Source organism: Taudactylus pleione, unplaced genomic scaffold (genome assembly GCF_031769625.1).
Source record: "Taudactylus pleione unplaced genomic scaffold, aTauple2 ptg000032l, whole genome shotgun sequence".
NCBI classification, from domain to species: domain Eukaryota; kingdom Metazoa; phylum Chordata; class Amphibia; order Anura; family Myobatrachidae; genus Taudactylus; species Taudactylus pleione.
In genome coordinates, this window is record NW_028284434.1 from 8,909,188 (window position 1) to 8,931,312 (window position 22,125).

At 47.9% G+C, this 22,125-nt stretch overlaps 1 protein-coding gene across 1 annotated transcript in view; it reads left to right on the forward strand.

Moving 5' to 3' along the window:
* The window catches only part of DAGLB (diacylglycerol lipase beta), a 52,006-nt gene that overhangs the window by 16,649 nt on the left and 13,232 nt on the right, over positions 1 to 22,125 (forward strand). Inside the window, exons 7-11 of the mRNA XM_088451953.1 lie at positions 6,283 to 6,409; positions 6,506 to 6,589; positions 6,987 to 7,064; positions 15,820 to 15,900; positions 17,247 to 17,374. Of these exons, the coding sequence (XP_088308079.1) occupies positions 6,283 to 6,409; positions 6,506 to 6,589; positions 6,987 to 7,064; positions 15,820 to 15,900; positions 17,247 to 17,374 (498 nt within the window). The remainder of the gene's footprint in view (positions 1 to 6,282; positions 6,410 to 6,505; positions 6,590 to 6,986; positions 7,065 to 15,819; positions 15,901 to 17,246; positions 17,375 to 22,125) is intronic.

Here is a 22,125-nt window from a genome sequence, read left to right on the forward strand (position 1 = left end):
GCTGGATCCTGGATCCTCGGGCACCACGGAGTTAAAGCTTTTAGCTGCTCCCAGGATGCACTTGGGTCCAACCTCCCCTATACCCCGCCCCCGAGCCACAGGCACCTCAGTTTTAGATGGTGCCCGGCCGGAGTCGGGTCACCCTGCGGGGTGGGCTGCAGGAGCAGCCCCCTAAAGCTTTTAATTTTTTATTGAACTTAGTTAAATTTATTTATTTTTTACTATTAGTTTTTTCTCTAGAGCAGCAGCGCTGGGCTGTCTGTACAGACGCCCACGCTGCCGCTCCTTCTCCCTGCTGGCGCCGCGACGCCAGCACTGAACTGGGGATCGCGGCGGGGGAAGCCACAGTCTGTACTAGCCGGACTCTGGCTTCCCCCGGGACTGCTGCCGGAAGACGCCGGGGAGATCAGGTAAGCCGCGCACCGCTGATTAGCGGCGGTGCGCGGGTTCCTTGTAAATGCAGTCCCATGCCCCCGGTCTAGGGGACAGACCGGGGGCGCTAGCGGTGGCGGCGGGCCCCCCCTCCAGCGGAGGCATACCCCGCCAGACCACTAGACCACCAGGGTTAATATCGCGGCAAGCGGGATGCCGGCAACCCGGGGGTTAATATGCTAGCCAGGGGAGGAAGCCTTCCCTGTCTAGCGGCTCCTCCCCTCAGCTCAGCGCGCCTTTCAGCTCGGAGTCTGGCGTCGCTGAGCTGCAGATACTCGGCCACTCCTCCTCTGAGGTCTCCAGCGGCCATTTTCTGACTGGCAGCGTGGATACTCTCAGGGAGCACGCGGACCGGTCCCCCTGTGTACCTCTCCCCTGCAGAAGGACAGTGTACACAGCACTATAGCCCTCCCAGACACTGAATCTGGGAGGTTGATTGTAGTGGAAAGGTGCAGTGAGTATATCTTCCTGCATGGTATGTGACTTTTGCTAGTGCTGCCTGTCTGTGTCTTTTTTCTACTTACTGTCAGCCTGTACCTATCCCTTTCCTTCTCCTACAAGCCCTACAGGTGTGCGGGGGAAGGGTGTTTCTACTGACCTCACCTATATAGATCACGTATTTGTGAGGTCCGTCACATACAGTTGTGTGCTACACAGTACCATATTGTGGGCTGTTGTTCAGCACATTGGTGAGTGCGCACGTTTTCTTCCTAAGTCATGTCTGAGGAGGAGATTGAGCACTCCGGGGCTCCAGCATTGTTCTCCTGCAGGCGCTGTTCTGCAGGAGTGGATAGGGAGGATTTGTCACAGGACGGCCTGTGCGGACGGTGCCAGGCGGTCCCTGGTACGTCTAAACCTCCCATTTCGCAGGAGCCACCATGGGCGATGTTTTCCCAGGTGCTGGTGTCCATCGCGGACCGTCTGTCGGTCCCGACTGCCGCCCCTACTAGGGCGTTGCCCCAGCCTGCCATCCCCCATTCCCCGGGTGTCCCACAATTATTGCAGACTCCCCCGGGGTCTCAGCCTGTTGGTCCCTATGCGGGGTTGCCAATGTATATTCAGTCCACCCCTGTGGCACAGCTGGCTGTGGTGCCGTTTCAGGCTCCTGTGACAGCTCCTCCACCCTGGGTGGATGCGCTTTCCCACACTGTCCAAGATTTGGCGGCAGCATCTTCGGCTTTTCAGTCGATGTTGCGCAGTGACGTGCCCTCCAGGGCGTCTAAACGCTCAGTCATGGCACAGGCTGCGCATCTTTCGGATTCTGAGGGGTTCTCGGATGATGGTGAGGTACAGGATGACTCAGCCTCAGATGCCTCAGTCCAGGAGGTAGACACTAAGTCTTCCATCAATGTGCGGGCTCTGGTTAAGGCGGTGCGGGCTATTCTTCTGATTGAGGATGAGGCACCCGCTCCCAAGTCAAGGTATCCTAGTTTTAAAAAAGCTAAGGTTACTTCTACAGCGTTCCCCTTGTCTGATCAGTTGACTGATCACATGGCGGTGGCCTGGCAGACGCCCAGTAAGCGTTTCCTGCCACAGAAACGCTTGGCGTCCAATTATCCATTCCCGGAAGCGCATTGTAAGAAATGGGAAACTCCGCCTGCAGTCGATTCCCATGTAACACGCCTCATCAGGAGTGCTACTTTGCCATTGCCGTCTATATCCTCGCTGAAGGATCCTACGGACAGGAAGGTGGAGACTTGTCTAAAGTCTATTTATTCTCTCTCAGGGGCTGTAGCCCGGCCGTCCATGGCCATCTCCTGGGTGGCCAAGGCCATTGAGGGGTGGGCCAACGCCTTGGAGGACACGTTTACGGATGAATCTCCGGACGTCCAGGGGGCGTTGTTAGGACAGATGAGAGATGCCGCCTCCTACATTGGAGAAGCATCTTTGGATGCTAGCCTGTTGACCTCTAGGGTTTCGGCGGCAGCAGTGTATGCTCGTAGATCCTTGTGGTTGCGGTCTTGGAGAGCAGACGCGGATTCAAAGAAAGGCTTGGAGGCCTTACCTTTTAATGGGGAATTACTATTTGGTCCGGACCTGGACAAAATAGTAGATACCCTGGCAAAATCCAAGTCAGCCTTCCTCCCTTCAGCTACTACACCTGCTAAGGTCCGGAGCTCGGCGTTTCGTTCCTTTCGGGTTCAGGGCAAGGCAAAGGGTCAGTCCTTCCCGAGGCAGTCCGCACCCAAGACCGCCACAAAGCCAAAGAAGCAAGCCTGGAGTGCTAGGCGCCCTTCTTCCAAGCCAGAAGATAAGCCTTCTGCGTGATGGGACGGGCCTCCCTCTGGGGGACCCCAGAGTGGGAGGCCGACTTCTTCAATTCGCCCAGTGCTGGCACAATACCACCACGGATGCCTGGGTGCGAGAAGTGGTCTCCCAGGGGTACGCCCTGTCTTTTCGGCACAGGCCGCCTTGCCAGTTTTTTTGCACAAGTCCTTCTCAGGACAAAACCAAGGCCTTGCAGGTTCAGGAAGCCATAGAGGCCTTGCTGACGGCGGGGGTCATTATACCCGTACCACAGTCTCAACGTGGGATGGGGTATTACTCTACGCTGTTTCTGGTGCAGAAACCCAATGGCTCTCATCGCCCCATCCTCAATTTGAAGTCCCTGAACAGGTTTCTCAGGGTTCCCAAATTCAGGATGGAAACTTTGCGTTCCATCATACTGGCGATGGAACCGGGGGATTATATGGTCTCCCTGGATATCCAGGACGCCTACCTCCATGTGCCTATAGCAACATCGCACCAAAGGTTTCTGCGGTTTGCTATTCTCCACAACCACTACCAATTCAGGGCTCTACCCTTTGGTCTCTCCACGGCACCAAGGGTATTTACCAAGGTGATGGCGGTCATGGCGGCTCACCTTCGGAGCCAGGGGATACGGTTGCTACCGTATCTAGACGACCTCCTCTTGCTGGCAAGCTCCCCGGAGGTACTGATCCAGCATCTCCACCTGACGGTCGCTTGTCTACAGGCGCACGGCTGGTTGATCAACTGGAAGAAATCCTCCCTCATCCCATCACAACGGATGGTTCATTTGGGGGCCCTGCTGGACTCTCGTCAGCAACGGATTTTTCTGACTCCAGAGAAGGTCTCCTCCTTACAGCTGCGGATTCACAGTTGTCTGAGCAGTGGCAGAGTGTCGGTGCACTCAGCGATGAGAGTTTTGGGGTCCATGGTGTCGGCATTCGACATGGTGGAGTTTGCCCAGTTCCATTCCAGGCCCCTGCAGGGGCTGATTCTTTCAGAATGGAACGGATTGCCACACAGGATCCGCTCTCAGATGCTGGTGTTGTCCTCGGAGGTGCGTCTGTCCCTAGCCTGGTGGCTGCAGACAGCGCATCTCCTGGAGGGGCGCCCCTTTTGGATCCCGGAATGGGTTCTGCTCACGACAGATGCCAGTCTCCGGGGTTGGGGGGCGGTGACAGGCTCCTTGTCACTTCAGGGTCGTTGGTCGGCGGAGGAAGCGATTCTTCCCATCAACATCCTGGAACTGCGGGCAGTATACAGAGCCCTGCAGTCGTCCGGCACCGCTCTTCACGGAAGGGCCGTTCAGGTGCAGTCAGACAACGCCACCACGGTGGCGTACATCAATCACCAGGGAGGGACTCGCAGTCGAGCTGCGATGTCGGAGGTGTCCCGCGTCCTGGCTTGGGCGGAGCGCTATCTTCCAGCTCTCTCGGCAGTTTTCATCCCAGGAGTCCTCAATTGGGAGGCAGACTTCCTCAGCCGTTACGATGTGCATCCCGGGGAATGGTCGCTTCATCCAGAGGTATTCCAACTACTCGTGGACAAGTGGGGGCTGCCAGAGCTGGACCTGATGGCGTCCCGTTACAATCACAAGCTGCCTGTGTACGGGTCAAGGACAAGGGACGCAGGCGCAAGTCTGATAGACGCGCTGTCGGTGAAATGGCTGTTTCAACTGGCTTACTTGTTCCCTCCGATATCTCTGCTGCCTCGGGTCCTGCGCAAGTTCAAACAGGACGGAGGCACACTGATCCTGGTGGCCCCAGCGTGGCCCAGAAGGCCGTGGTACTCCGATCTGCGGAGCCTGTCCATCGACGCTCCGTACCTCCTACCTCAACGGCGGGACCTGTTGTCTCAGGGGCCCTGTCTTCACCCGGATCTGGGTCGACTATCTTTGACGGCGTGGCTCTTGAGACAGCCGTCCTGAGGTCTCGGGGCTTTTCTAGCTCCGTTATTACCACCATGCTGAGGGCGCGCAAGCCTACTTCCGCGAGGATCTATCACAGAGTGTGGCACACTTACTTTCAGTGGTGCGAGGCCAGAAACTATGATCCCCAGGTGTTCCGAGTTTCGCGTATTCTGGCTTTCCTTCAGTCCGGTTTGGACTTAGGATTACGTCTTTCTTCACTGAAGGTACACGTGTCTGGTCTGTCGGTGTGGTTCCAGCGCAGGATCGCTGCTATGCCGGACGTACACACCTTTTTCCAGGGTGTTTTGAGAATCCAGCCTCCCTTTGTGCCACCTGTGGCCCCGTGGGATTTGGCGGTGGTTCTTAGGGCCTTACAGGGTCCTCCTTTTGAGCCCTTGGAGTCAGTGGAGCTCAAGTGGCTAACTTTTAAAACTGTTTTCCTCTTGGCAATTGCTTCTGCCAGGAGGGTTTCAGATTTGGGGGCGCTTTCTTGTCGTCCCCCTTTTCTGATTTTTCATCAGGACAGAGCGGTGCTTCGCACTCGTCCTGATTTCCTGCCTAAGGTGGTTTCCAGGTTCCACATTAATCAGGAAATTGTTGTACCAGCCTTTCAGTCACCTGATCTTTCGGCTGGGGAGACTTCCTTAGACGTTGTAAGGGCACTCCAGGTTTATGTGGACCGGACTAGTTCTGTGAGGAAGTCGGATTCTTTGTTTATCCTCTTTGGTTTTCACAAGAGGGGTTGGCCTGCCAACAAACAGACTCTAGCCCGTTGGCTTCGTTCTGTTATTATTGAGGCTTATATGCAGGAGGGTTTAGCTGTTCCAGCCTCTGTTAAGGCTCATTCCACTCGGTCCGTGGGCCCTTCTTGGGCTGCTAGCCGTGGCGCCTCTGCTGTTCAGCTCTGTAAGGCGGCCACCTGGTCTTCCATTCAGACCTTTTTGAGGTTCTATGCGTTTGACACCTTTGCCTCTCAGGATGCATCCTTTGGGCGCCGGGTTCTCCTATCAGCACAGGAGCGTCCCCGCCCTTAGTTGGACTGCTTTGGGACATCCCCAAGGTCACCCTGTGGACCCCTATGGACCCTGAAGTAGAAAACAAGAGATATGGTAAGAACTTACCTTTGTTATCTCTGTTTCTACGAAGTCCATAGGGTCCACAGGGCACCCGCCCTGACGCACCTGGCTTCATAAGGGCTCTGTGACTGGTCACCGGTTTTCCGTCTCCCATTTCTGTGAGTATGGTTCTTGTGTGTTCCAGTCTTCCTTCTCTCTGTTTCGTCTCCTCCTCCGGCCTGGGCTGCTTACCAACTGAGGTGCCTGTGGCTCGGGGGCGGGGTATAGGGGAGGTTGGACCCAAGTGCATCCTGGGAGCAGCTAAAAGCTTTAACTCCGTGGTGCCCGAGGATCCAGGATCCAGCTATACCCCAAGGTCACCCTGTGGACCCTATGGACTTCGTAGAAACAGAGATAACAAAGGTAAGTTCTTACCATATCTCTTGTTTTCCCACTTGTCTAGCAACTTGATTGGAGCAATTTGTGGGCACATTTATAGAACCTGAAACTACCATTTTCAAAAATGTTAGAGCAAAAACATTTATTTTGAAAGTGCTTTAGTTAGACAAAAGGAGACATATTTTTCTTTGCCTGTACTTATTGCACTGATCTTTATGTCTTTTTGATTCTTCTCTTCAGTTGCCACAACAGGAGGGCCCAGCAGGATATTGTAGGTGGCGACCACCTCAACTGCCACTTTGGCTCCATCTTGCAAACCACAGGGCTCCAGTACCGAGATTTCATCCACATCACCTTTCATAACAAGGTGGGGCAGTAACCGGGGGCATTGCTTCATCACCGCATAAGATGTATTTCCGGGATTCTTCCAATAAAATTTTATCTGAATTAATTTATTTTTCAGATCTATGAAATACCGTTTTTTGTAGCACTTGATCACAAGACGGAAGCCATCTTGGTAGCGGTCAGAGGAACATTGTCTCTTGAGGTACCTACACTGACTAATATGTAGTCTCTTATGTAATGCTCTAAGGGAAAACCTCATTTACTCACACAATTTTTCATTCATCTGCATGGGAGCCCACTACGTCCCAGCCAGCTAGCCCTGTATTGTAGGTTATACCAGCCTTCCCCATGCCGTTATTTAGTTGCCCTGATTTTCATATGATTGTTCATATGTACTTTTATATGTCTTTGGTGTCACTATGATAAAGTGCTACAATAGAACACACAGGGGACCTCCACTGTCTTGCTGTATTTATCAAGGGCTGTCCTCCTGTAGTCCTTTGGTCACTGCTTCACCCTCATTCAGTATATGTAATAGAACTCTTACTATTACAGAATTCTTCCTGGCGTCTAACTACTATTATTTGTCCTCTGTGCAGGATGTACTAACGGACCTCTCGGCAGATTGTGAGAACCTGCACATGGATGGGATGGATGGAGATTGCTTTTCCCATAAGGTAATGTATCTGTTCATACAATGATAGGACCCCAGGCCATACCTGTCACACTAGTAGCTTGGCTTTCAGAGAAATGTAGCCCCTTTGGCCAAATTGATTTATCTAGTCTTGTAATTGATACAGATGATGAACAGTGAACGGCTCTATGTCAATATACTGACACATAGTTAAGCTAAATATTGTGGTCAGGCTTCCAAAAATGGCTATTTTCAGAGAATTGCCAAATTATTATATCATTGGTAATACAGAAGTGGGTTAGCGCTAATGAGATATATGTGTAGAATTACTAGCAGCTTCACCAAAGAGGTAACCCAACTTCATAGATGCAATGAACGAGAGACCGGTCTAAAGCGCTCTGGGGTACTGGAATAAGTGAGAGAAATAATTTTAACCGAAACTCGCACTGTACATTAGTATGAAAATCTCATCAATAATCAGAAATAATGCATATGGAGGTAAACGTGCGATTGCAGTCTGTGTGCCTTCAACAGGTAAATGACACATCTGATAAGGTCCCAATGTTGTTGACTGCAATTGTGACCAACCCTAGGGGATGATAGGCTTAGGACAGGTACCGTCTATGGACTCAAGTCTGGCGGTAGGGTGTCCTTAAATGGTTGCTCGTTGGCATATGGTGACTCTGCATGCAATAACTGTAGGCAGGGTGTCCAGCAAAAGTCAATTGGATTGTCATTATATAATGTCCCAATATTATATCATTGGAGCTGTTTAACAAGGTGGTATTGTAGCAAATATCAGAAAAGAATATATAAAAATGTCAAAGACCGTCAATACTTTATGGGAAGAGAGAGATCCCCTTCGTTTCTGTACGATGACGTCATCTGCCAGTGTTCAACATCTTTCCCTGCCATCCAAGTGGGCATACAGGGGGAATGTATTCTTCCGGCGAGCGAAGCGAGCCGCAGTGTAGAGAGCGTAGCAAGCTCGCAAGGGGCCAAGTTTCTTATTTTCGTGGAAAGTGTGTGCAGAAACCTCCACTTCCACCCTCACTCACGTCACTTCCAGGTGCAGCTAGTGAAGGGGATTTATACTCTTCCAATACGTTATAGCCACTGTATATTTGTAATTATTGTAGAAGTATAGAGACTTATCGCGCTCACCCCTATATGTAATCTGCGTATGCGTGGGTAGGGAAGGTCTAAGTCTAGTCTTAGTTAAATATGTTTTCTTAAACACAGTGTTGACCTTGGTACACAGACATCTAGAGGATGGGTATATACCACAGTTGCTGCTCATAAGTATCCAAGAAAAGTCTAATTCTAGTTTTGTTGTAAACATCAATGTAATGGTTAATCACAGTGTTAACCTCTATTAGACAATGAAACACAAAATTATATCATTTACAATGGTGAATTAATAATCACTGTATATATGTCACAATTCTGCATAGGTGGAGAGAGATACAATATTGGTACAGGCTTATACAGTATCAGTTAGCATGCAATTCATCAGTGAGGAGAAAAAGATAGGTGGATATACTGTCCCTTGAGTATCCAGATACAGTCCGTATAGGTGTAGCTTCAGTACAGTGTGTATGTACTATGGAAGTCTGTTAGCAGAGAGCGGCTTCCCAGTTGGGACTAATGATTGGAAGTGGGGATGCAAAGCGGCTTCAGTCAAACAATACCTAAGTCTTTTGATGTAGTGGTGCTAAGTCAGCGATTCTGTGCTGTGGCTGGAGCTGTTACCGGCTTCCCTTGCAGGGGATGCTTCAGACAGCGTACCTTGCTGGGGCGGACTCTATGGGCATTGACCTCTGTAGGGGGCCTGCTGGTCGGATCAGTGTTGCTGCAGGTTGCCCTGTTGGAGAGCTGACCGTGGGGGTCCTTTTCCTTCATCTCCCGCTGTTCAGCTTACTGTCTCCACTGGTGAGACCACCCCAGTCTCCTACTCACTTCCAGGTGGTGCTAGCTTTCTCCGGTCACGTGACATGGCTGTGGGAGGTTTAGCTGGAGGAGTTCTGTCACCGCAGAGAGTATTGGATGTGCAGTGCACCCAACGCATTTCACCCTATTGCCATTCCTCTGAGGGTGTGGCTAGATGGTGTATCTTGATTAGCTGGTTAATTGAGTTTGCTGGATACGTCCTTCATTTCTGGTTGGACCTTCTTGGTTGTAGAGTGTAACTGGTTTGGTGGAAGTATTTGTCATTCATTGTTCCAAAGTCTGGGTTAAGCCTTCTCTGGTCTGGGTGTAGTTCGGTGGCCATTTTGTGGAAGTCTGTGATAGGTCTCTTAACTTTCTCTGTACAGTTCTAGCATTTGAGTGTCCATCCTATAAGGGGTTAAATGGCCATCTTTGAAGGGCCTAACAGGATACTTGTAGTTGTATCATATACATTAGTGATACATTATATACATTGTTGAACAGATTACATTCTACCTATTTTACAGTGATCTGCATGAGCGTAGCGTTCTATAGTAGTAGGTTTATACAGAGAGTGTTGTGTATCTCTAGATTATAGCCCTCCATATAAAGAGTGGATACTAACTTATTACGTGATATTGCTGTAAGGACGCACAAAGGGGGGTGTTTCTCTGTATTTTGGGGGGGATATGGTAATATAGAATTTGACGGCAGATAAGAACCACTTGGCCCATCTAGTCTGCCCCGTTTTTAAACATATTGTTACCTCAACCCTTATTGATCCTTCCTTCCTCTGAAGGATATCCTTATGTCTATCCCATGCATGTTTAAATTGCTCTACTGTCTTAGCCTCTACCACCTCTGATGGGAGGCTATTCCACTTGTCCATTACCCTTTCTGTGAAGTAATTTCCCCTGAACCTACCACTCTCCAGTTTCAGAACATGTCCTCTTGTTCTAATACTTCTCTTTCTTTGAATAATGTCTCCTTCCTTTACCTTGTTAAAACCCCTTTATATATTTGAATGTATCTATCATGTCCCCCTTTCCCTTCTCTGCTCCAAACTATACATCTTAAGATCCTTTAGTCTTTCCTGGTACGTTTTGTGGTGTAGACGTTGCACCATTTTAGTTGCCCTTCTTTGTACAGTCTCTAATGTATTAATATCCTTCTGGAGATATGGCCTCCAGGACTGAACAAAGTATTTGAGATGAGGACGTACCAATGACCTATACAGTGGTATTATCACTTCATTCTTTCTGCTACTGATTCATCTCCCTATTTACTAGTTTCATCTTTTACATCTGGTGCTTTTTGGAAAATCACTTTGGGTGTTGGTGGAAGGATTTCTGCTAGGGTTTCATCCTGGAGTAGTTTGCTTGTTGGTTGTATTGAGTAATGAAACTTACACTGGTGTTAATATCTGCGGTTGCTTTTTTGAGGTTATATTGTAGAAGTGGTGTCCTCTCTCCTTGTCTAACCAATGCTCTTGCTATTGTTACTAAATCTCCGTTGTGTTATTTTGAGATAAACTGTGCTTGTAGGGTTTCTCCTTGTGTGCCGAAATCGCTTATTTTGGAACAGTTGCGTCTCAACCTTTTAAATTGTCCAAGTGGCACGTTCTGCAGCCAATTGGGGTGAATTCCGCTTGTTGCTAAGATAAAATGATTGACATCCGCTGTTTTGTGGAAGGTGTTAGTGTGAATGTGACCGTTTTCAATTAAAATGTTCAGATCAAGGAATTCCACTTTAGATTAACTGTAGTGTGCAGTAAATTTGAGGTTGTTGTTGATGTAGGAAAGAAATTGGTTGAGAGATTCTTAATTTCCAATCCAGATGAAGAATACGTTGTCTGTGAACCTCACCCAGAGGACGAGGTTTTTGCCAAGTTCGCTATGGGACCAGATGTAGTTGTTTTTCCATGTGCTCATAAAGAGATTTGTGTAACTTGGCGCAAACTTCGTCCCCATTGTTTTCACCCCTTATGCTTGTACATGTGCATGTCTTAAAAGGCTAACTGCAGTATGCCGCCACTTTTACCTGTGTTTTTTAATGGTTGTATGTGAAAAAATTTGCAATATGGTTTTACGCTATGAGATGCCTCTAATGTAATTAGACTAATGAGGTGAAGTCTGTCATTGGAGGTTAACTCTGAACCATTGGAGCAACGCCCTTATTCATTCTACTGGACAATGATTGATTTTCGTTTGTGTTATATACACCAGTGACATTGAGAGAGTCTAAAGTATTTATATTTTATTTTATTTAGCCTGGTGGAGAAGCTCTTATTTTAGCAGTTCACCATGTACTTAAGATTTCACATTCAGAGGGTGCGAACTCGCAGGATGTTTCTCTTTTCAGCAAGAAGAAGAGGTTGGCGGTTACTTTCCATACATCTCCTCATTTGGAAAGTCAGCTGCGGCAGCATGGAAGCACCCGGATAAGAAGTTTCAAATATCCAGGTGTTTCCTCTCCCTTTACCCTTGTTTGTCTGTGGACAGGGCTAAGTGGGAGACCTCACCCTCTGGATCCATCAGTATCTCTGTTATCCAAGAAGACAGCGCTTCCGGTTCCAGGGGCTACGTCTTTACGGAATAGCTTGAATAGGAAGTTGGAGAACACCCTAAAGTCCATCAACTTAGCAGCCGGTATATACCTTAGTTGGTGTTTGGGTTAATAAGGCTGTGGAAAAATGGATGGTACAACTGGTTGAAGGTCTTCAGTCAGATGTTCTGCGAAAGGGTTTAATTTCCCTGGCCAAACACATTAGGGAGTCGGCCATATACCTAGGGGATGCCTCCATGGATGTAGGTCAGGTTTGTTCTAAAGTCTCAGCCTAGGCTATTGCAGCCCACAGAGCTCTGTGGCTTCGTTCTTGGCTGGCCGACGCGGAGTCCAAACGGGCTGTGGAGGCCCTGCCGTACACCAGGGACGTCTTGTTTGGCCCGGAGCTGGACAAGTGGATTGCGTTGGCTATGGGAGGAAAAAGCCCGTTCCTTCCATCCACTTCTGCAGCTCCCCGATAGCCCTTTTCAGGGCCTTCTTTTCACTCCTTTCGAGCCAATACCCGGGTTTTGTGTCAACTTCAGGGGTGCAGCATTTGCGGCTCGTGGAGAAAAATCAAAAGGACGACAGTCGGGTTCTGCCAAGGTGGGTGCACGTCTCTTACGGCTCAAAGATGTTTGGTTTCAGACCTATTCAGACGTCTGGGTTCGAAATCTTGTGTTCCTCTGTTACAAGATTCAGTTTCTGTATCCTCCCCCAGTTCGGTTATTTACCACAGGTTTACCAGTTTCCCAACAGAAGCAGAGGGCCCTACAATAGGCAGTTTAATAACTTCTTGTGATTTTTCCGGTTACAGAAAATCGGCGCACTCATTCATGGCTTTTATTCATTTTGTTCCTTATTTTGAATATAAAATCCTTGAATGGTTATCTAACGTTACTCCATTTCAAGATGAAGTCCCTACATTCAGTGATTGCAGGTCTGGAGGCAGAGAAATCCAGGAATCTCATTACCGGTTCTGGGCCCTTCCTTTTGGACTGTCCTCTCCCAACAGGTATTCACCAAGGTGCTGCCAATCCTCGTCGGACATCTCCAGTCCCAGGGTGTGTCCATTGTGCCTTATCTGGACGACATTCTCATCAAGGACAGTCCTCGACAGTCCTTTCCTTGACACATCAGATGCTCATCTAGCACGGATGGCTTGTGAACTTCCAGAAATCCAACCTGTGCCAACCCAGCGTCTTCAGTTCCTAGGCATGATTATGGACACCTCGAGTCAGAGGATTTTTCTCCAGGACAATAATCGGGGAATTCAAGAACTGGTCAGGTTGGTTCTCAGGGCTCGATTCAGACCCACTCGCTAGATGCTTTCGCACGCAGCCAAAGTATGCAAATCCCGTGATCGCAAGGCATTAGCATGCCCACTATGTCTTAGCGGTGTGTATTTAGACGCCCACCAGCCTGTCATAAGACGTCCACTGTCCCACATCATCTCCAGGAAGTGTATGCAACAATCGGTACCATCGGAAGCGGACGCAGCACTTGTGGTCGACCATACCCTACTGCAAGCACTGTGCGTGCTTCAGTGTGTAAAACAACCATGTGACGTGTACTATGACGCTGCGTCTTAATTATGCACGCCTCTGAAACAGCGTTAAGACGCTCACACGCCTGCGCTCGCACCATCACACCCCCGTTTTCATCGACCATTCCCTGTCACCACCCATAAACTGCTTGTCCTGTCACTCATTCTAGCGAGCTGGCTATGCGCAGCGAGTGAACTCTTCCCGATTGCATGGACTAGTTTGCGCACTGCGATGAAATGCGCACATTGCGAAACATCGATCGCTACGTGGGAACGCAGCCTAGCGAGCAGGTCTGAATCGGGCCCTGAGGCCAACAAAGGTACCTGTTCACCTATGCATCCATCTGCTGGGCAAGATGGTGGCCTCCTTCGATGCTGTTCAGTTCGGCAGGTTCCATTCCAGGCCTTTTCAGTTGGACCTACTATACCAATGGTCAGGGTCACATCTCCAGCTTCACCGGCTGGTTCATCTGTCCCCCAGGACTCCCTTATCTCTTCTCCGGTGGCTGCAGGCCAACCATATCTCAGCATGTCGTCGATTCAGCATTTAGGATTGGACTCTCCTAACAACCAGCTTACGCGGATGGGGAGCGGTGGTCCGTCAGGTCCGGTTTCAGGGTGTCTGGTCGCAGCAGGAGTCTCTTCTTCCAATCTGTGTTCGAGCCCAGGGCCATTTACATGGCCCTGCTTGCGGCTGCTCATCTGCTGGAGGGTTTACCAATCCAGGTATCTGACAACGCCATGGCTGTGGCATATATAAATCAGAAATGGGGAACCCACAGCCATGCGGGAAGCAAGTCGCATTCTGAGGTGGGCAGAACTTCACGCAGTGGCCATCTCCGCCGTGTCAGGATCTCCACCATGGAGAGTGGGGTCTTCATTAGGAGGTGTTCCAGTTGATAGTCCATCGATGGGTACTACTACAAATAGATCTAATGGCCTGTCGCCGGTACTACCAGTTACAACGTTATTGCTCCAGGACGCGGGACACGTCGGCAGAGGCGATGGATGCTCTAGCTGTTCCATGACGGTACAGCTTTTTTTTACCTGTATCCTCCTTTTCCTCTGTTGCCACGAGTACTCAAACGCATCAAGCGTGGGTCTGTCACGGGCATCCTAGTAGCCCCGGACTGGCCTCGCTGGGCTTGGTACTTGGATTTGCCTACTCTAGCAGACGATCCGTGGCCGCTGCCGTTACGGTGGGATCTTTTTCAGCAGGGTCCTTTTGTGTACCCCGACTTACAGTGGCTGCTTTTGACGGCTTGGCTGTTGAAACCGCCATCCTAAGCAGACTGGGGATCCCGGGGGAGGTTGTTCCCACCATGCTTTGGCCCCGGAAGCCGGTGACTGCTTCATACTACCATCGTATATGGAAGTCTCATGTGATTTGGTGTGAGCGTCTGGGTTTCTCTGCCTCTTCTTTTTGTCTGTTCTGCCTTCTTCTTTTTTTGCAGGAGGGTTTGGAGGCCGGTCTGCGGTTTAATTTGCTAAAAGTCCAGCTCTCAGCCCTTTCCATCTCTTTCCAGAGACGATTGCCGTTACTTCCAGCGCTCCAGAACTTCTTGCAGGGCGTTCTTTGGGTCCAGACGCCATTTGTGCCTCCCACGGCCCAGTGGGATCTGAACCTGTTTTTAGATTTTCTACAATCGCCCGTGTTTGAGCCTTTGGAGGAGGTGGAGCTAAAATACTTGAAGACTGTTCTTTTTTTTTTTTGGCCTCGGCTCGAAGGTTTTCGGAGCTCAGGGCTTTATCTTGCCGTTCTCCTTATCTTCCATGATTACCGGGCTGTGCTTTGCACAAGATCTACTTTTTTGCCAAAGTGGTTTCCGCCTTCCACATAAACCAACATGTTGTTCCAGTTTTATCAAGGGTTGATGCCTCTTTCCTGTCTCTGGATGTAGTTTGGGCCTTACGAATCTATGTATTCTGGACGGAGGCCTTGCGCTATTTGGATTCTTTATTTGTACTTTGTGATGCTGCTAGGAGAAGATGGCCAGCCTCCAAGCAGACTTTGGCTAGGTGGATTCTTTTTACCATTCGTCAAGCATACGTGCCCAATGTCAGGACTCCACCTGCTTCCATCTCCGCGCATTCCAATACATGCTGTTGGCACTTCCTGGGCGGCTCGCAGAGGTCTGTCTGCACCACAGCTCTGCCTTGCGGCCACTTGGTCCTCTGTTCCTACCTTTATACGATTCTATCGAGTTGATACTTTTGCGGCCTTGGATTCTGCTTTTGGCTGTCTTTTGCAGGAACATCAGCACTCTCCCGTCCGGGAGGGGAGCTTTGGGACATCCCCAGTGTAACTCCAGTGTCCCCTAGTGGAAGAAGGAGAAAACAGGGTTTTGGCACTTACCGGTAAAGCCCTTTCTCCGATTCTATAGGGGACACTGGACCATTAAAGGTAATTGTCATCATATGCGGATATGTTGGTGCAAACAAGTGTTTCTGACTTAAATGTATTGTTTTGGCTTATTACTGATAATAAAGTGAATGAGGGTCCCTTTTGAAGGTCATAGCGATAACCATGTGGCCCTGAAGTGTATCAGACTGCCTTTCATTACTTTATTGATTGACTAAGATTGTCTGGTAAATTGAAAAATGTGTATTATTCTGGACCGTAATGGGATATTCCTGTCCCTTTTACATCACATGCCTCATTGGGAACTACTGCTCTATATATTGACACCATCTGTGTGTGGTAGATTATCTGATAATTCTGTCTTTCTTTTTTTTCTTTTTTCTTTTTTTTTTATTATTATTTTTTATTTCTTTTTAGGGAATAACTCAAACCGCAAACTACATTTACAGAAGACTTATAAATGATGGGATATTGAATCAGGCTTTCACCGTAGCACCAGTAAGTGTTTACCCCAGACTTTATGTAGAAATGTCTGTCCAGTGGTTAACAACCTGGTTCACTATAAAGCAAGGGTGGAAAATAATCAGTCCTCCAGCTGCTATTGAACTACACAGATTCAGCATAGCCAATTAGAAAAAGTGTGGCAGGGCATGCTTGGATGTGTAGTTCTACAATATTGCCCACCCCCTACTATAAAGCATACTCTGCCAGTCACTGCTAAGGCACATGCACACTGGCTCCAAGAAAAAAAAAAATGAATAAATCAACCTATGTTTATTATTCTTAATTAAGGATCTGCATCTATACATTTTTTCACATATGTTGTAATGCTCTCTTATTGTGCCTATAACACAAGTTGTATGTATGTGTGTGTGTGTGTGTGTGTGTGTGTGTGTGTGTGTAGGTGTACATATACATGTATGCATGTGTGTAGGTACATATGAGTGAGCCAGTATACAACAATATAAATTACTGTCTCTCTTCTCCTTCTGTCTTGTCGCAATTACATTTCTCTCCAATGCTGTAGTAGATTAAATATTTACATACTGTAGGTCTCAGTGCATTTTGGGCTCCAGACAAAAGGCAGCTGCTGGTATGATTGAGTCAGTAATAGAGGCACTGAAATTAATTCACCTGAAACTGATGTTTTGGCAACTTTATTCATCTCAGCTGAATGAACAAATCTGGAGCTGTGATATAACCTAGGCAAAGATCTGAATGATACAAAGCATATAGTATACTTTCAGTGTGGAATTAAACCTGAACCAGAATATGGCAATATGTTGTAATTAGGAACATCTGTGGTTTCTCACCATTTCTACTACCACATTTTTGATTATCAGCTTGTAGCTATTACTTATCTAGCATAGTCTATGTAATGATGGATATAATCTCATTGGTTGCTATAGGCAACTTCTCTACTTGTTCTCTTTAGAAGGTTTGATAAATCTCCTTTTTTGTCAGTGGACGCTTATCCGTTCCTGCATCCTTCACCTGTGACATATTAGAGGGATATTCAGCAAAACATTTACACTACTATGCACAGTACCACCCACTAGGCACCTCCTAATTGCTGATATGCTGCTAGACCATATAAAATCATGTCTTGTGCCTTCTAATAATCTTATAATGTACAATAGGCATTGCACTATAACGCACAGTTTGTGCCGTAAAAAGAAAGGTCACTGTACAAAGCAAGCTTAAGCCATGTCTTTATCTCTGAACCAGTCTTGTAAGTGGCATATTCCATTTACTATGTTGCACCCAGCATGCCATGTTTTCCTCAGTGCTTACTGGAGCCATTGCCTGCTGCTGCTGTTCCATTTCCCTTCTCTGTCTTGCAGGAGTACAAGCTTGTCATAGTAGGGCATAGTTTGGGTGCTGGGGCAGCTTCTGTGTTGGCTATCCTACTTCGAAACTCGTTCCCTACACTCAAATGTTATGCATTTTCACCACCAGGGGGCCTTCTGAGGTAAGCTGTGTTATAATGTTGTGATTGTAACAAAGGAGGCAGAGCTTTTTTCCCTCAAGTGTGTACAGTATAGAGGAAAATTTATGTATAAAACGCATTACAGATGTTTTATGTAGATGGAAAGTAGTATACATTTGCTGACTGCATACGCGGTTTATTGCTTTTAACAGACTCTCCAGACTTATAATACATAGCCCCTAATTGTAAGAAGTTGGATGTGCAATGTTTGATTTCTGTAGAGGTACGCTTGATACCACCGCATTCAGTTGAGTGTGACAGGAGCTGCACCCATGTCACTGTGCTGCTGGGGGACCCTGCTCCTTCGGCCTTTTATAATTCATTCACTGGGGTTGATTCAATTAACAAGCCCCCGCATGCAAGAAGGACGAGTTGCCGTTGCAGCCCGCCGAGCTCAAACCCCCCCCCCCCCCCCCCTCCCTTTCCCTCACCGCCCAATCTTGCCTTGGGCTTACTAATTCATAGGCAGGGGTAAGTTAATGGAATAGACCTCAATGTCTTGGCTCTGTACTCCTCTGCACAAAATCAAAATTGGATAGGTCATTGCCTCCAAAAGATTACCTCTCTAATTTGCTGATCTACTATAGGCTGCTGTGAATATTCTGGTTGCTCTCATTCACTTCAAAGCTGGTTTGATACATATGAGCAAATGAAGATAAATAAAAAAGGACCTCTAACACCTTTAAGCACTTTTTAAAAGTGGTCCAGATGGTTTTCTGGGGGACTATTACAGGATCCTTCAGGGCCACGTGTCCCCACTTCTTCAGGACTTATTTAAAGAAATTCACTATCTCTTCCCCTTCTTATCCCTCCTTTTTAATGAATCCTATACAATACTTTTACCGAAACCGGGCAAGGACTCAATTCTCCTAGGTTCTTACCGCACTATCACTCTGTTAAATACGTATTTTAAATCTTATCTAAATTTATGGCCAATCGTCTGTAGAAGCTATTGCCGAGCCTGTTAACAAAACATCAATTCGGGTTTGTGAGGGGCCATCATACGGTCCATGGTATCCATACTGCTCTAGCAGTGGTGCATGCCTCTACACAATTTCCCCCTAGACATTAAGCATTTGATACTGTTCTTAGGCCTCACTTATTTGAAATCTTGGAGCGTTGGGATTTTACCTCTGATTTTATATAGCTCCTTTGTTTTTCATTTTATTTTAGCCCTTCCACCTCTCTTGTCAAATGGTATTTATGGCACTGCTATAGGACTGGGACTAGCGACTCGCCAAGGCTGCCCCTTTTCTCCTCTTTTATTCAACCTTGCTCTTGACCCCTTGTTGTGTATCTTACAGCATTAGACCTAGTTCCGGGGAGTACGGGTTGGTGCGAAGAAAATCAAAATTACTGCTTTTGCGGATGATATCCTTTTATATAATGCACATCCCGAAACTTTACTGCCTTTAATCATGGATAAAATCCAGCCATTTAGTGACATCTCTGGATTGGTGGTCAATGCAGACAATAATAAACACTGTCCTCGAATTCCTCCTCCCCTATTCCCCCCTGGGTTTCCTTTTATTCATTTTCCTGGGCTTCCTCTCACCTGGACTACTTGGGGATTGGTCTACAAAGGAACCCTTATTGCTTTAATGAGCTTAGTGTCTCTTGCATGATTCGGAGCTCCAGGGATGGAAAATATTAAACCTATCATACTTTGGTAGAGCGGGCCTCATTAAAATGATAACCGTCCATCGTCTTCTCTACTTATTATAATCTTTACCAATTTTACTCACCCTAAAAGATATGGCTATTAATTCTCTGTTTCTCCTTCATCCACTAGGGGACACTGGAGTTCAAGACAGTGGGGTATAGACGGTGGTAGAGCAGAGTCTGGCACTTTAAATAATTCTGAAGTGTGACTGGCTCCTCCCCCTCTATGCCCCATCAGCCCCAGTTTTTAGAATGTGCCCGAGAGAGCCGGTCACATAGGGCTGAGCTCCAGCCCACACTTAGTATTTTTTCTTTTATTTTCAACTTTATTTTAATTTCCAGCTTTCACAAAGCATTGAGGACAGGCTGACAGAGTACTGCGTCTGTCTGCCTGCTACATGGAGGCATCAGGTGACCCGTCACCACTAAAAAAGTGCGTGTCGGAGTCCCAGGCACCCTGGCAGTAGCTCAGGGAGGACACGCCACAGCTTAATATAGAGGCTGTGTCCGTGCTTCCGAATGCCTAGCCGCAGCCCTGATGCCAGCAGTGGTAAGTATAGCTCTGTTCCCCTTATGGGGAACGGAGTTTAATCTGCGGCCCCTCCGCCCCCTCCCACATGTGGTATATACTGTAGTATATCTCCTCCTGGAATCCTGTTATAACGCCGCTAGCGTTATTACAAGGGGCGGAGCTACCGCGCATAGAGCGCGGATACTGTACAGGGAGACTGTTCAGACAGTCTGTAACGTTGCTGCCTAGCAGCATGCCTGAATCCCTGCACGACTGAGCGCTGTCTGACTTAATAGAGCCTGACAGCGCTCTGTTTGCTGCTCTCACGAGAGCCGAATCCTCCCTCTGCTCTATCCCCACGGGGAGGGAGCCTGCCGCGCCCCGCTACTCCCATAAGGGAGTTTACATTTATATAGCCAATTGGCCGTATGGCGGGGCTTAGGGAGCTGCTCAGTGCAGCTGTTCCCTGCCGCGCTGGTGCTTGTAGAAGCACTGGCGCTGGCTTCTGCACACAGCCGCCGGAGAGCGAGGCTGTTATTCACAGCGCTCTCGGCTGCGGGTTGCGGCGCCGGTGCTTGTATGAAGATTGCACCGGCGCTGTCTATTACATTCCCGCTCCCCCACTCGCATTATGCCTACATAGCCATTGTTTGCGCCCCGTCCGCTTATTTATAGTAGGGGCAGAGTCTAGTCCATGCTGGCGTGCACAGATGCCGCCATTAACTCCAGCGAGTATTATTAGCATATGCACCTGCCTTAAAAGGAGCCGGGGCTTATTGCCAGCATCTCCTGCATCCTCACTCTTGAGTTGTGTGGGGGGTGCAACCCTTAACAGGATTGTGGGTTTTATTCCCAAATACGGCCCTAGCTGTTTGGAGTTTGTATATTCTCCCTGTGCTGGCATATGCGCCTCTGCCGCTTTTTTCTTTACTTAAACATACAGCACTTATTAGGTTTAACGGCACAACTGTGGAGTTTGTACTTTAACCTGCAGTCCTTATATAGATCTAGCTCTGCCTCATCTCGGTTATATTGCACATCGGTAGTTCCCCTACGGAACTGGGCAGTGTACTGGTTTAATATTATATAAAAAAAAAAAAAAAAAAAGTATAGAGTGAGTGTCCGGGTCCCAGACACCCTGAAGCACAGGGAGGAACATGCCACAGCCTAATATAGAGGTTGTGTCCATGCCACTTTGCCCACCACATATCTATCAGCACCTACGGCCACACGCCCGATCTCGTCTGATCTTGGACGCTAAGCAGCGCCAGGCCTGGTTAGTACTTGGATGGGAGACCGCCTGGGTATACCAGGTGCGACAGGCTTATTACATTGAACATCTGGGGCAAATATGCTTGATGTGTAACAGAATAATGCAGTGTGTTTCTTGCATCTATAGCTGCCAGAGATCACTCTGCCTAAATGTGTATAGTATGCATAGTCGGGGCCACTGTTCTGGCTGCTGCCAGAAATGACGGTTATTGCATATCTTTAACCCAGGGTTAGCACAAGGGTGCGTCCCATCCCCAGGCTTATGCCTCACATTGGCTCGCCGTAAGAATGAGCCGTACTCTTCTCATGCACATATGTGGCTGCACATATGTTAAATCTCAACAGCCTTCAGTGCTTACCTTAGAAGGTATGCATCTGTGCATCTATATGGATTTATATCTTATTTATTCCCTTCGGCAGCACACACAAGAAGTAACGTATGGCCGTTGTAGTGGTTGGCATTGCTGTCTCACATCACTGAGGTCATCTTTTGATTTCCATCATCTGGAGCCAGAATGGCATACCTGATAAGGCGAGTACATCGGTAACTGAAGAGTCCCAGGATCGCAATCAGTCTGGGATAGTACGTTGCTAACATTTCCTGCCCCAACGCCGTAGCAGAATGACGGCCACGCGCGGCACATGAGCAGTCTCCCTGTGTGGAGGTAAGCCACATGTATGTATATACTTGTATTTTATACTAAACCCTGCGTTAAGACCTGGGGCTCAGTTCCTTCCATGGCTCTAACTATTGCCCATGTTATATTTTTCAAATTCTATCGTCACCTGCTAATCTTGTATGTAGGTACGCGTAGGCATATAGGGATTTATGTGTGTGTGTGTGTGTGTGTGTATATATATATAGTGTGTGTGTGTGTGTGTGTGTATGTATGTGTATATATATATATATATATATATATATATATATATCTGGAATTGAGAGCAAGAAAGAAGGGGCGCCACATAGTGCATGAAACTGTAAAACAGATTTTATTGCAGACAGCGGACATAAAACTCGTTCAATGAATATGCGTACCACAATCAGCGGTCAGATACCATCGCAAGTAATAAAAATGAAGAAGCCTGAATATCACCCGAACGTCTCCGGGGACTCCGTCGGCTATTCGACCAGTAATGGAAAGCAACGCCAAACCACGCCCCAACGCGTTTCGTCATCGACTTCGTCAGGAGGCTGGTTTGGCGTGAATAACAGGCATGCTCTTATACTAGTCATCCCATCTACTTCCACAAGTGTTTTATAATTAGATACTTAAACTAATCAGTATTG